This window comes from Anomaloglossus baeobatrachus, chromosome 9 (genome assembly GCF_048569485.1).
Source record: "Anomaloglossus baeobatrachus isolate aAnoBae1 chromosome 9, aAnoBae1.hap1, whole genome shotgun sequence".
NCBI classification, from domain to species: domain Eukaryota; kingdom Metazoa; phylum Chordata; class Amphibia; order Anura; family Aromobatidae; genus Anomaloglossus; species Anomaloglossus baeobatrachus.
In genome coordinates this window covers 100,650,610-100,666,936 of record NC_134361.1, presented here as the reverse complement: position 1 = coordinate 100,666,936, position 16,327 = coordinate 100,650,610, and the positions used below count along the sequence as shown (strand labels likewise).

General features: G+C 43.0%; 1 protein-coding gene across 5 annotated transcripts in view; it reads left to right on the top strand.

The window, feature by feature from the left end:
- The window catches only part of TENM1 (teneurin transmembrane protein 1), a 1,354,271-nt gene that overhangs the window by 1,022,280 nt on the left and 315,664 nt on the right, over nt 1-16,327 (top strand). For all 5 annotated transcript variants that reach the window (XM_075323916.1, XM_075323915.1, XM_075323914.1 and 2 more), the window contains one exon: nt 5,171-5,438. In XM_075323916.1, coding sequence (XP_075180031.1) covers nt 5,171-5,438 — 268 coding nt within the window. The remainder of the gene's footprint in view (nt 1-5,170; nt 5,439-16,327) is intronic.

Genomic DNA, 16,327 nt, shown 5'->3' with positions numbered 1-16,327 from the left:
CAACTGAAATAGGAGACAACCCGGCAATTACAGAAGGTGAAAACTGGCCAGCATAAGGGTCACACTGCCAACACACGTGAAAGCACCCACCATGCTTTTCATACGTAAAACCAGTGACAGACACACATCGTGCGCTAAACCTGTCCGTGTGCTAAATCACCAATGCAGGCAGTAGTCCCCAAATTGCTGGCATAGATTAAAGGGAAATTAACCCAGATAATGGTTGACTCATATATTAACGGTCAAAGCCTTGTGATTACGATGGTTAGAAGAGCCCGCTAAGCTCCTAGTGACATGCTGCAATCACAAGGTAACCGGAGGTAAAAAAAAAAGGCATCTGTGCTTACCCATTTAGGTGATTCCACGGCAAGTGCTGTCCTAAGGGCCCCAAAGGACAGCACTTGCCGTGGAATCACCTAAATGGTGATTCCTTGGCAACTGCTGCCCTATTTTCCTGCACTGTATCTCCCCTTACTATTCTGTATGTCTATTTTATGAATTATGAATTATATTTAAAAAATTTGTACATTTTATATTAAAATAAATTGGAATATGACTCCGTTTTTTCTGATTCTGCTTTTAGCGAGTCTAAGCAGCCCCAATATTCTTTTGCTCCTCCTTACAGATATCCCCTAGGTTCTGTATTGCAGCCTCCACTACTGGACAGTCAGAACTTGCCCTAGAGAATTCACTAAAATGGGGATGAAAACCATAATTACAAAAAAAAAGGTTAGATTCCAGTAGACTGGTAAAGGCAAACTCAGCAAGGGGTAGAAATGCATACCAATCTTCCTACTGAGTCTCCACAAAACACCTTGAAATTAGTTCCACAAATTGGCTTGCCCTTTTAGTCTTTCCGTTGGTTTCAGGGTGGCAAGCAGAGGAAAAAACAAGTACATCCCCAGTTTGCTACAAATGTCTCTTCAATATTCTGAGACAAATTGCACTCAAATATCAGACACATTGTTAAGATGAATTCCATGCAATCTCACAACATGATTAATAAGCAACCTGTGCACACAGCAGTCGTCTCACCCCACCCCCAAATGCCGACAGCAGGCATCTCAACCCCCCATATGCACAAAAAGTAGACTTCTCATCCTCTCCTTATATACAGACACAAGACTCCTCACCAACTCCTTGTTTGAAGAAATCAGACTTCTCACCTCCTCCCATTATACAGACAGCATATTCCCCACCAGCTCTTTCTATACTCACAGCAAAGTTCTCGACTTCTCCTTATATACAGGTGCCAGACTTCTCATCTCATCCTTTTATACAGACAGGAGACTGTCACCCCTCTTTTTATACACACAGCAGACTTCTCACCTCCTCTTTATATACAGATAGCAGACTTCTCACTCCCTCTGCGTTTATACAGACAACAGACTTCTCACCCCTCCTTATATGAAGATAGCAGGCTTTTCTATGAAGAAACTTCCCTCTTTTATGTGTCCATAGTCATCCACTCAGTAGCCACCTTTACAATGTGGAAGGCTCAGGATAGCCTGAAACGTTCAGCTGGATCAATGTGATATAATAAAGATACAATGTTATTCCTCCCATGAGTGCTGGGACTGCTCTTATTATTCTCTATTTACCATCCACGTGCACCACCGCTTCAGTGGAGTGCCGATTGCTTTGACATTTTACCTCTATACTAACAGCTCTTCTGATTGGCTGACATTTGTTTTTTCTCTGCTGTGCATTCGGTGAATCGGAGATCGGTGAATCATCTGGATGCCTTAGCAGTTTCTAATTTGCACTGTAGTGTAGTGTGGCACAGCCGAGGAGACAGGGTGTTTTAAAATTATTGTGTGTGACTAAGGCAGTGCCTGGCTGCTGTACAGGCATACATTGATTGAGTGATGTCTAAACAGGGGTGCCAACATAATCCTCTAGCTGCAGGAGGATTGTTTCGCCCATTGAGAGGTACCTTAGACCATCACCTGGGTCAAGGATGATCATCTCTCCTCGGTGTAGTTGCATCCCTGTCTACAATGTAAGTCCTCATTCACACATCCATGTTTAAACAAGAAAAAAATTGCATCGGTGTCATCAGTGTTTTGAATCAGTGTGTCATCTGTGTGTACAGTTTTACTATCAGTTATTCACAGATGGATAAATATATTACAAAACTATTCTTATCCTTTGCATTGTTGTTATGCTCATCGGGCGAGCACTGTATTAGTGGACCAAAGGTACCATTCATTTGCCTCAGGGAGCAAACTTTACCGGCTGCGCTGGTAAGCAGCCAGCAGATGGCAGCCACAGAGGATCAGCAAGCTCCCAGCAGCTGGCGTAATGAACACATTACAATCTTTAGGTAGAAGCGGTAGACAGTGGAGTAGTGAATTAATCCAGGATGGATGGATAATACAGCAGTAGTGACCGGCGTGGATACTTGCAGTCGCGGGTATCATGTTAGCTGGCACAGCACTGAAATGTAAACCAATATCAGCAGCAGCAAACAGCACAATTTCAGCAGCAGCATTAAGGGACCTGACAACTAGCAACATGACTAACTTGTTGCCCAGACACTTTCCATAAGGGGGAAGTGCCTTAAATACGTGCAGCCTCTCAGCTGATCTAAGGATAGTGTGGGAACACTGGCATGGGCGTTACAATTGTTAAATACATAGAGCACACTGATGGCTTCCATGTGCTTAAGTGTTTTTCAGGAACCCATGGACTTGTATAGTAACTTTTCATCTGTGATACTGGAAAGAAATTGATAAGTCTCAGTGAGATTTTCTTGTACACACGGCATGTGAACAGTCCCATAAAGTGTACTGGACATTTGTTGTATTCGTGAAAAGAAATTTGTACAACGTGTACTGGAAATACAGAAGTCTGACTGAGGCCTAATCATGTCCGGGTGATGGACACAGGTCTGCCTATATGAGCATTCATGTCAGTTAATCATATCTAAAATCCAAAATCAGTGCAGGTGTTGGCTATCATGAGGAAATGGAATTGATAGGATTTGTCCTATCCTGTGTTTCTAAAAACATGTAGAAGTAAACATTGTTAAATCGGTGAGACCCAATAAAGCAAAGACGCCTTTGTTTTGTCTCTTGCCATTTAACCTCCTACTTTACAGCTCAAACAATAATAGGAACAGCGTAGCTTCAGCCTCAGTCAGTTTTATACCACTCACTTAATGGACACACAGAGCTGTAATAGACTTTAAAAATTCATAGGATGGACACAGCGAGATGGAAAAAGTTAGAACACGAGAAAATAAAAGAGGTCAACAAATTGTACCACAAATTGGGGTTATGTGGACAGCAAGGGCCGGGTTTCTGTGCTCATTCTAGTATGATAAAACAACAGAGTGCTTTGTTATAGTAAAATGAAATGGGGTCAGCAGCAGCTCTGTAAGCAGGCTCAGTCCTACAATACATGTACGTATTGCTCACAATATAGACATGCTGCTCCATGGCACAGAGATATGTGCACTTAGGTATTGTACTGCAACATGTGTTCTGATAAATACTAGTAACTGTATGTGTCATGGAGTTATGGAAATCACAAGATGGATAGACATGTTAATTATATGCAAATGATGAAAAAATGAAAATAAATTTTGTATAGCATCTCTATTTATTCAGTATTTATTCAGTACCGAGTATAAGAGCACCCCTTCCCCCAAATACTGACTCTTACAGACCCTGGCTGCTATCAATAAGGTTATTAAAGGTTGTCTGAGAAATGTTCTGCCATGCTGAATGTATTTAGGCACACAACTCATCAAGATCCAGTTGGCAGATACCTTTGCCATGGCCAACCAATGATGCCCTAGATGTGCTCAATAGGAGTCAAATATGTGAATTCTCACAAAAAAAACCATAGAAGAAATGGTAGACACTCACCCAACTAGGTAAAAACAGTCCTTTATTACATCCAGACAAAAGGAAAGGGGAGGATGCGGAGAGCAAGGCCGACAGTTGCCGTTTGGTGTGGAGGATCTGAACCCATAGAAGCGCAATCCTCCTTGCGAAACGGCAGCCCTTATTCTTGCTCTCCGCATCCCCCCCCTCCTTTTGTCTGGATGTAATTAAGGACTATTTTTACCTAGTTGGGTGAGTGTCTACCATTTTTTCTAATTTTTTTGTGGCAACAGTGACTGTTCCCTTTTTGGGCGGAGCACCCCCATACGTCCTAGATATCCACTCCAGCATTCCTCTACAGCTGATATGGCTGCAAGATTGGGTCTCTAGTGCTAGACACCTGTTTTGTTTTGCTTAGTAACCTATATGTGTGAATTCTGCATACCATAATAGAACATTTAGGCCATGCAGGCTGCTCACAGTAGCACCCGCAACATCTATCTTGCCAATATTGTGTTGAAAAACAGTTTCTGGGACCCCTTGGAAAAATGGCCTTTTGTGTGAATCCAACAAAAAAGTAGTTAGGCATGGAGTTAATAAAATATAAAAATATAACTAGCCTTTGCTTATCTTGTCACAGAGCCATTCTCCAGTTTCATCATCTTCTTCATTCTAGTCACTGGTCTGCTCTTCACTGGTTCATTTTCGGCATCTTCTGGCTCCCGGGATCTTCCGGAGCCTGGCATTTTTGGCATCTTCTGCATTGAGTAGGCCAGGATACGAGTCATGCAATGTTGTAAAGTGTCCTAGTCAGATCAAGAGATTCTGAAGTTGTCTAGCTTCAGAAGATGCTAATGATGCCAGGTGCTAAAAAACATCAAAGATGGCCCAGGGAATGCTGCATCAGTGACCGATTGAAGAAAATGACAAGCAGAGTTGGGTGAGTCCTATTCTTTTTATTTCTTTTTGCATATGTTTATTATACGCTTGTGTCCGGAAAGACCTCAGAGTTCAATATTGTGTATTCAATTTGCATTAAATAAACTCAATGTCAATCATAGTTAATGACCAAAGATGAATGCCTTAAAGTTCACCTGCGTCGCTCATCACTACTTACAGCTAAAAGAGTTTGTCGTGAAAAATGTGATTGTAGGGTATTTAATGTTAACAATTCATCTCGGACTATCTCCCTATAGTTTTTGTTACCTAATGAGTATTTGTTTTTAATTAATATAATTTGAAAATCTGCCATCTATCAAGTCCCATATTTAATGTCACTAGTGTAAAACCCCATGCATAATGGATGTCTCTACCATTGTTTTCCTTGTGCCTTGTAGGTTGTACAAGAAGAAATTGCAATCCCTTCCAGTTTTCTGAAACTTAGCTACCTGAGCAGCCGAACACTGGGCTATAAGAGCCTCATACATATTATCCTCACCCACGCAACTATCCCTATCGGACTAAGTAAAGTACATCTAATTGTAGCAGTGGAAGGACGACTTGTACAGAAATGGTTTCCCGCTGCTATTAACTTGGTTTATACCTTTGCCTGGAATAAAACGGATATTTATGGCCAGAAAGTATCCGGTCTCTCAGAAGCACTAGGTATGTTTTCTCTCATTCATCTTCATATTTATACTCGAATAGATATTTAAAGCTTTTTCATGTAGTCTTCTTTGAATATATTCAGCTCAGGAAATGCCCTTGAAATTGCTGAACAAAATGAAAATCTATGTTTATCTGTGAATACCTAAGTTTAAGGATCTTATCCATGTCTCTACGATCACATTCTCTACGTGCTCAGTAAATTGAAGTAAGATACGAACGAAACCCACATTTGACATTTATTTGCAGACTCCTTGGCAAATATCAAATCAGTTTGGTAAAAAAAAATCAGTTTAAAAGAGCAAATACTGTATAAAAGTTATTAATAAGTTTTACTTCTTCCAAAATGTGGCTATCGCTGGTTAAAGTGGTAGTTCACTATTATGCATTAGTGGCCACATTCCTGTAAAACTGATAGGGAAGGCTTTTTTTAAATACCTTGTTCAGCCAATTCTGCCTCTGAGTGGCGCTATTGCTGTCCGCTCATTCCCGTGAAGTAACCCCCCCTGACTCCGTGACTTCGGAGATTCGGTGATGTAATGTCAACTTCAAGTTGACCTGACATCATTGAGGCCGGCCCCAGTCTTCCTGAGTGACTGGGCTGTGGACGGAGTTTCTCCGCTCATCACAGCCCAGCATCACAGCCCAGCATCTCGAGCGCACACAAGATGCTGGGCTGTGATGCTAGGCTTTGATGAGTGGTTAAATGCGTGCTTACAAGCTTAGAGGACCGACTAGTCAAGCGAACTAACACCCTTGCGACTACTCCCCGGCCTCATTAACATAAAGAATCTTTTAAAAATACTTTTTCTAAAGATCTCTTTATCTATGCTACTGTATACAGGGACGGTTAGGCAGGGATTAGCAATATACAGCCAGAACTGCTCGTGGCTCTGAGTGCATATTGCACCTCACCTGACAAGTTCACTTAAGCCTATGTGCGCATGCTGCATTTTTTGCCGTGTGCTTGTGCGTTTTTTGGGTGCAGTTTTGGTCTCAAAACTGCATGAATTTCCTTCCCCAGCAACGTCTATGATATTTTATTTTGGTTGTCCACACATTGCAGTTATATTTTTGGCAGCGTCTTTCTGGTGACCACAAAGATGCAACATGTGAATTCTTTTTGCGTTCTTCAACCATTGAATGCATTTTTACAAAAACACAGCAAAAAAGACGCATCAAAAAACGCACAAACTCGCAAAAACGCATGCGGTTTCTTATGTGTTTTTCCTGTTAGTGCATTTTTGTGCAGTTTTTTGGGGGGCCAAAAAGGCTGCATCTTTGTGGTCAGAAAAAAACGCAGAATTAAAAAAAAACAAAACAAAAAAACCCTAACTTTTGTTTATGTAAAAAATACATTTTAGTTGTTGATAACACTTTGCAAAGTATACAAGAATGGGAGCTAGCTTGCAACTACCAATGCATGTCTTCAACGTTAATTGAGTAATATTTGATCCTTTAGATATATTTATCCTATATATATATATGTATATATATATATATATACACAGTATATATATATATATATATATATATTTATATATATATATATATATATATATATATATATATATATATATATATATATATATACAGTTAGGTCCAGAAATATTTGGACAGTGACACAAGTTTTGTTATTTTAGCTGTTTACAAAAACATGTTCAGAAATACAATTATATATATAATATCGGCTGAAAGTGCACACTCCCAGCTGCAATATGAGAGTTTTCACATCCAAATCGGAGAAAGGGTTTAGGAATCATAGCTCTGTAATGCATAGCCTCCTCTTTTTCAAGGGACCAAAAGTAATTGGACAAGGGACTCTAAAGCTGGTGTCACACACAGCGACAACGACAACGACGTCGCTGCTACGTCACCATTTTCTGTGACGTTGCAGCGACGTCCCGTCGCTGTCGCTGTGTGTGACATCCAGCAACGACCTGGCCCCTGCTGTGAGGTCGCCGGTCGTTGCTGAATGTCCAGCTTCATTTTTTCGTCGTCACTCTCCCGCTGTGACACACACATCGCTGTGTGTGACAGCGAGAGAGCGACGAAATGAAGCGAGCAGGAGCCGGCACTGGCAGCTGCGGTAAGCTGTAACCAGCGTAAACATCGGGTAACCAAGGGAAGTCCTTTCCCTGGTTACCCGATGTTTACGCTGGTTACCAGCCTCCGCTCTTGCTGCCAGCGCCGGCTCCTGCACTGTGACATGTGGCTGCAGTATGCATCGGGTAATTAACCCGATGTATACTGTAGCAAAGACAGCAAGGAGCCAGCGCTAAGCAGTGCGCGCGGCTCCCTGCTCTCTGCACTGTGACATGTAGCTGCAGCGCACATCGGGTTAATTAACCCGATGTGTACTGTACCTAGGAGAGCAAGGAGCCAGCGCTAAGCGCGGCTCCCTGCTCTCTGAACATGTAACACAGCGACGTTATGATCGCTGCTGCTTCTGCTGTGTTTGACAGCTAAGCAGCGATCATAACAGCGACTTACAAGGTCGCTGTTACGTCACCGAAAATGGTGACGTAACAGCGACGTCGTTGTCGCTGTCGTTTAGTGTGAACCCAGCTTAAGGGCTGCAATTAACTCTGAAGGCGTCTCCCTCATTAACCTGTAATCAATGAAGTAGTTAAAAGATCTGGGGTTGATTACAGGTGTGTAGTTTTGCATTTGGAAGCTGTTGCTGTGACCAGACAACATGCGGTCTAAGGAACTCTCAATTGAGGTGAAGCAGAACATCCTGAGGCTGAAAAAAAAGAAAAAATCCATCAGAGAGATAGCAGACATGCTTGGAGTAGCAAAATCAACAGTTGGGTACATTCTGAGAAAAAAGGAATTGACTGGTGAGCTTGGGAACTCAAAAAGGCCTGGGCGTCCACGGATGACAACAGTGGTGGATGATCGCCGCATACTTTCTTTGGTGAAGAAGAACCCGTTCACAACATCAACTGAAGTCCAGAACACTCTCAGTGAAGCAGGTGTATCTGTCTCTAAGTCAACAGTAAAGAGAAGACTCCATGAAAGTAAATACAAAGGGTTCACATCTAGATGCAAACCATTCATCAATTCCAAAAATAGACAGGCCAGAGTTAAATTTGCTGAAAAACACCTCATGAAGCCAGCTCAGTTCTGGAAAAGTATTCTATGGACAGATGAGACAAAGATCAACCTGTACCAGAATGATGGGAAGAAAAAAGTTTGGAGAAGAAAGGGAACGGCACATGATCCAAGGCACACCACATCCTCTGTAAAACATGGTGGAGGCAACGTGATGGCATGGGCATGCATGGCTTTCAATGGCACTGGGTCACTTGTGTTTATTGATGACATAACAGCAGACAAGAGTAGCCGGATGAATTCTGAAGTGTACCGGGATATACTTTCAGCCCAGATTCAGCCAAATGCCGCAAAGTTGATCGGACGGCGCTTCATAGTACAGATGGACAATGACCCCAAGCATACAGCCAAAGCTACCCAGGAGTTCATGAGTGCAAAAAAGTGGAACATTCTGCAATGGCCAAGTCAATCACCAGATCTTAACCCAATTGAGCATGCATTTCACTTGCTCAAATCCAGACTTAAGACGGAAAGACCCACAAACAAGCAAGACCTGAAGGCTGCGGCTGTAAAAGCCTGGCAAAGCATTAAGAAAAAGGAAACCCAGCGTTTGGTGATGTCCATGGGTTCCAGACTTAAGGCAGTGATTGCCTCCAAAGGATTCGCAACAAAATATTGAAAATAAAAATATTTTGTTTGGGTTTGGTTTATTTGTCCAATTACTTTTGACCTCCTAACATGTGGAGTGTTTGTAAAGAAATGTGTACAATTCCTACAATTTCTATCAGATATTTTTGTTCAAACCTTCAAATTAAACGTTACAATCTGCACTTGAATTCTGTTGTAGAGGTTTCATTTCAAATCCAATGTGGTGGCATGCAGAGCCCAACTCGCGAAAATTGTGTCACTGTCCAAATATTTCTGGACCTAACTGTATATATACACACACATATATAATGTATACACATATATACATATGCAGTGGAACCTTGGATTACGAGCATAATTGGTTCCAGGAGTGTGCTCTTAAACCAAGTTACTCTTATATCAAAGCGAAATTTCACATAGGAAATAATTGAAATGCGGACAATTCGTTCCAAAAAAAATAAAAATATTTACTGTATTTATACAAACTTATTACTGTAATAGAAAATAATATACTGTATGTATATAAAATTATTACAGTACAATAATACAAAATACTGTACAGCACAGTAAAAGCATATAAAACAAATTAAATTGTATGTTAGCTTACAATAGAATTGTTGATGAGTGGGAGGTACAATGCAAGTAATGTGCTGCACTGGTTATCAATAAGAAAGTACAATACTGTATACACAAATGCAAATTGATAGACATACTATATAGTATATACTGTACAATTGTATACTGTATGCAGTACATATGTACAGAAAGCTACCTCCAGAGCGGGTCAGAGCGCGGTGCAAGGACAGAATCAGAAGCATGCATAGTGAGTATTTGCTTTAATGCAAATCATTGCTCTTAAACCAAGTTACAAATTTTAAAAAAGCTTTGCTTGTCTTGCAAAACGCTCTCAAACCAAGTTACTCTTAATCCAAGGTTCCACTGTGTGTATATATATATATATATATATATATATATATATATATATATATATATATATGTGTGTGTGTATATATATATATATATATATATATATATATATATATAATTATCCTAAAATGTAATAATTCTTTAGGAGGGCTCCAATTTATATTCCTAGTCTGTAGTGGCATAGTATGTTTGGATATGTCGGGTAATATATTTTCAAAGCTTAGAAATAGAGTAGTCCATAAACACATAATGAGATTTTTTATAATTTATTACATTTAAAGCTGAAGAATACAACTATACTTGGTCATTATTGGGATAATGAGGAATAAAATGAGTCCTACAGAGAATTGCAGGTTTTAACACCTCAGCACCGATGGCTACAAACTGGCGTTTTAGCAGTCGTGTTAACGCCATGATGTTTTTTGGAGGCATGATGCTATTTTCAGAGGGCCGTATGCTTGAAATGACCCCCAGCCCTCTATCACTTTCCGTTATTTGCAATTCTATTCCTTTAGCCTCTTCCCCTTGACTTGAAGTCTGTCATACAGCTATTTATAAAAGACAGGTTAGTTGAGGATCGCACTTAGAAACAGCAACATTCTTCATTATTTTTGCACTGTGTCATATGGGAAGTCTAGAGCTGGCAGATTTATTGCTTTCCCTAATTGCAAATTCCTTTAATCATTCATCTCTTATAAGTTTGTTTAATGAGCGGCTTCCAAAGGTGGAATATTTTTTTTTCCTTTTTAAACCATAACCACTTTGTAATATATTCATGAAGACTTGTGTTTAAGAATAAATTTTACTTTAATTATCTTACATGTCAACAGGATTTAGTAAGCGATGACTGCTTGATATGTGTATTTTAAGGCATGTTATATCTACAGCATTATCAGACTCATTAATTTATCAGTTTCAAGGCAAGCTTCAGTATATTGAGCATAGAATATATGTTTGCAATATCCTTGTGGTGTCAGAAAGAATCCCTGCCCTGCTCCCCCTCTTCCCTGCAGGTACACTAACTTACCGCCGCGGCCAACCTGAACTGCCCTGCCTGGCTTCCCCACAGTGGTCCACATGGATCTACTCTGCTTCCTCCTCCTGGGGCCAGTGTACGTCGCACAGGTCCTTTGGAAGAGCTCCTATGGTGTGCACACGCATTGCTGCCCTTTTCTTAAAGGGCCCATGCGCCATTTCCAAGAAGTGCCTCTCAGCCTATTGCTAAGAGGCACTGGGTACTCAAGGCATATTCCCACTATGGGAGGTGCTTAAGCAATGTTGTTAGTTAGAGTTCAGTTTCCTAGCTAGATAGTTTTCAGGTCCCTTTGTCCATTGTCCGTGTCTGAGCCAGTGTACATCCCTGTACCCCTACCGGCACCCCAATGCCTGTCCATCCTAGCCATGCTATCTGCCTCAGCCATCTCAGTGGTCCCTGTCTATACTAGTGACTGTACTTGTCTGTCTTAGCCATGCTATCTGCCTCAGCCTTCCCAGTGGTCCCTGTCTACACTAGAGACTCTGCCCATTTGCACCTGTGTCTATCTCTGCCCTGGGGGTAAACTGCCACAGTTTCAGTCACTAACCTGGGTGTGGCACCTGGCTTCTGCCTCATGGTTGACACTTAAGGCTACTTTACACACTGCGATATCGGTCCCGATATCGCTAGTTTGGGTACCCGCCCCCATCTGTTGCGCGACACGGGCATATCGCTGCCCGTGCCGCACAACATCGCCCACAGCCGTCACACATACTTACCTGTCCGGCGACGTCGCTGTGACGGGCAAACCGCCTCCTTTCTAAGGGGGCGTCCATGCGGCGTCACAGCGACGTCACTGAAACGTCACTGAACCGCCGCCCAATCGCAGCGGAGGGGCGGAGATGAGCGGGACGTAACATCCCGCCCACCTCCTTCCTTCCGCATAGCGGCCGGGAGGCAGGTAGGGAGAGTTTCCTCGCTCCTGCGGCGTCACACGCAGCAATGTGTGCTGCCGCAGGAACGACGAACAACCTCGTTACTGCTGAAGTAACGATAATTGGGAATGGACCCCCGTGTCGCCGATTAGCGATTTTGCACTGTTTTGCAACGATGCAAAATCGCTAATCGATGTCACACGCAACGGCATCGCTAATGCGGCCGGATGTGCGTCACGAATTCCGTGACCCCAACGACTCCGCATTAGCGATGTCGTAGCGTGTAAAGCCCGCTTTAGTCAAGCCTCTCACTCTAAAGGGTAAGCCCGGGGTCCCCCTGTGGTCCAGTGGGTCCACTCTGGCTTGCTATCTTACCATCTCCAGCAGCAAGCCTTACAATCCTTCCATTTAGCAACAAACAAAATGGTAATTATTGTCCTGGTCTTTTGTGCCCAGGACAATAATTCAAAATTCAAATGCACACACTGTGTATACACACAGCACACAGCTGCTCGGATCCGGATCCGAGATGGCTCAAGGGGTTTCCGGACCCAGGGAGGGGGTCTCTCAGCCACTCGAATGAAGGGGGGTATTTACAGGGGATTATATTTAGAGTTTGTGATGCCACCCTTGGTGTGTGGTAAGGTGAAGTACCACCGCTGCAGCTGGGAGTACCCGGTGGCAATGGAGTGGGCAGCTAGGTGTTTAACCCCTCCACGGCTGATGGTGACAAGGATGTGCCGTTGGGAAGGTAAGGGTCACTTGCGTGCTCACTCAGTCTAATAACGCTGACACCGACAACTTTAGTAAACCAAAGTTCTGGACACCGCTGCTGCCGAGGGGGAGCACATTTGGGTCCCGTTTCTGCTGGTATTGCCTGTTGATCTGTGACCTTTCCCTTGGCACCTTGTTTCCTTCTAGTTGGTCCCTGTAGCTTGAAACTAGTCGGGTCCCGCACCCCAGTGTGGTTAACTGAGGTAGCTTCCTCTCAGGTTTCACACTTGGGATTTCTTGGACTGTATTTGTGGAAAGTCCTATCCCTCTCGTTGTGCTAGTACCCCGATTTTTGGAGCAGGTGGAGAGCGGATCTTGAAGGCTCCGTTCTCGTCGGGTGAATTGTCAGGTTGCCTGAAGCTACTCCCTGACCTAGGGTCCACGTACCCCGTCATGCCCTGGTCCCAGCCCGGTGATGGTACAAGGCCGCCGGCTGTCCTCCTCGACAATACCGTGCCCCTTGTCATGATCCTCTGCAACTGGGGGTCCAGTTCCTACCAGGCCCAGACCAACGTCTGCTACCTAGTCATTCCAAGGAGCCCAGCTCCTGACTTCCTCTCACTTTCACCTCCAACACTACACTCTCCCTTTCTCTGACTGACTCCTGACACTCCTGACCTCCCATAACCAACCCCCCAAGTGGGCGACCCTATTGCACTCAGGCCATCCACTGGTGTGTCTGGTGGGTGTGGTGCAGAGTGTTCCAAGGATTTTGATTAGCTGCTTTTGGCAACACCATTAGTTAGGGACCCACAGCCAAGGAGGAGGTGGATATTGCACAGAAGGGCAGCTTGCACAATACCCTGTGACGACCTGATAGGCCAGGGCGTCACACATACACCTATACATGTACACCTGTATAGACACACTGAACATCTGTATAGACTCTGAACACCTGTAGATACACACTACACACCTGCCTACACCCATGACACAATCAGCACACCTGTATAAGCACATTGCACTCCTGCATTCATATTAGACTAATATTCTGACTGGCTATATACATATGCTGTACACATACACACAGCCGTTACTGTGCCTTGAAAAAGTTTTGCACATTTTTTAACGTTACACCCAAAAGCTTGAATGTATTTTATTGGGATTGTATGTGATATACCAACACAAAGTAGTGAGTATTTGTGAAGTGTAAAAGAAATGATACATGGTTTTCTAAACATTTTAAAAATATAAATCTTCCTTCCCCTTCCCGACCATGGACGGATCTTTCCGTCATGGATCGTGTCCTGGTAAGCCCCGCCCCCTGCCGCGGGCAGGCGGCGTGGATCGGCACACATATCAGCTGTTTTCAACAGCTGACATGTGTGCCTACATGTTCCGAGTGGAATCGCATTCCACCCGGAACATTAACCCCTTAGATCTCGCTGCCAAAGTCTGGCAGCGAGATCTATATGCGCGCGGCCATCTTTTTTTACTTACCGCCACCCCCTCCGGACGTCACGTGAGTGATCACGTGACGTTCGGTGGTTGCCATCGTAGCACAGGGTCATGTGATGACGCCTGGTGCTACGAAGTTTCACTTTCATTCTTCCTCGGCACGGAGCAGAGGAAGAAAGAAAGTGACTATTTCTGCTGTTTACAGCGGTATAGCTGTGATCAGCAGATAGTGATCAGCAATCGGATTGCTGATCGCTATAGCCCCCTAGGGGGACTAGTAAAATAAAATAAAAAAAGTAAAAAAAAAGTTTTAAAAAATTAAAAGAAAAACAAAAAACCTAAAAGTTCAAATCACCCCCCTTTCCCCCCATTGAAAATTAAAGGGTTAAAAAATAAATAAATATACACATATTTGGTATCGCCGCGTTCAGAAATGCCCGATCTATCAAAATATAAAATCAATTAATCTGATTGGTAAACGGCGTAGTGGCAAAAAAATTCCAAACGCCAAAATTACGTTTTTTGGTCGCCGCAAGTTTTACGCAAAATGCAATAACAGGCGATCAAAACGTAGCATCTGCGCAAAAATGCTACCATTAGAAACATCAGCTCGAGACGCAAAAAATAAGCCATCACTGAGCCATAGATCCCAAAAAATAAGAACACTACATGTGTCGGAAAATGGCGCAAAACGTGCGCCACTTTTATTGGACAAACTTGTGAATTTTTTTTAACCCCTTAGATACAAGTAAACCTATACATGTTTGGTGTCTACAAACTCGCACCGACCTCAGGTATCATACCCATATATCAGTTTTACCATGTAGTGAACACCGTGAATAAAACATCCCAAAAACTATTGTGCCACTTTTTTTGCAATTTTTCCACACTTGGAATTTTTTTGCTGATTTTCAGTACACTATATGGTAAAACTTATGGTTTCATTTAAAAGTACAACTTGTCCCGCAAAAAACAAGCCCTCATATGGCAAGATTGACGGAAAAATATAAAAGTTACGGCTCTCGGAAGAAGGGGAGCAAAAACGCAAAAACGGAAAGTGTCCCGGGGCTGAAGGGGTTAAAATTGTGACATTCATTTGTATTCTGCCGCACTGAGTCAATACTTTGTCTCTGCAATTACTGTTGCAAGCCTTTTAGGGGATGTCTCTCTACCGGCTTTTCACATTGAGAGGTTGAAATTGTCACCGATTTTTCTTTGTAAGATATCTCTTGCTCCATGAGATTGGATGGAGGTGTCTGTGAACAGCAATTTTCAAGTCTTGTCACAAATTTTCAGTAAGATTTATATCTGGACTGAAATGGGCCATTCACACACATGAGTATTAGAGATGAGTGAACCGGTCCCGGTTCGGCTCGAGGCCGGTTCGCCGAACGGAGGTCTCGTTCGAGTTCGGCTTGTCGAACGTTCGACGAACCGAACTCGAACTGCATAGGAAACAATGGCAGGCAATCACAAACACATAAAAACACCTAGAAAACACCCTCAAAGGTGTCCAAAAGGTGACAAACAACTCACAACACATGGGAAAGTGACAAGGACATAATATACTCATGCGAAAACAAAACAGCTGGACAAGGAAAAAGAGGACACACAGATATAGGCATGGCACGCCCTTTTAAAATCATGTAAAACACCGCAAGGTGACTCCAAGCGTTGTCTCCCTTTTTTTCCAAAAATTGGGCCCCACACACACCCACCCATTCAGTGGCAGCAGTTGTGCCCTAGTTGTACACTTCACAGCTAGATTTGCATCAAGCACATTCCAAAATACGCCATAATTAACGGTCCCCAGGATGACACCAGGGTAGGTAGCAAAGTCTTTCCTGATCCCAGCTCTGTTCATCTTGGCTTCTTTTAAAAACAATGTAAGCAAGGGTTACTCCAAGTGGAGTCTCCCTTTTTTCCAAAAATTGTGCCCCACACACACCCACCCATTCAGTGGCAGCACTTGTGCCCTAGTTGTACACTTCACAGCTAGATTTGCATCAAGCACATTCCAAAATACGCCATAATTAACCGTCCCCAGGATGACACCAGGGTAGGTAGCAAAGTCTTTCCTGATCCCAGCTCTGTTCATCTTGGCTTCTTTTAAAAACACAGCAAGCAAGGGTTACTCCAAGCGGAGTCTCCCTTTTTTCCAAAAATTGGGCCCC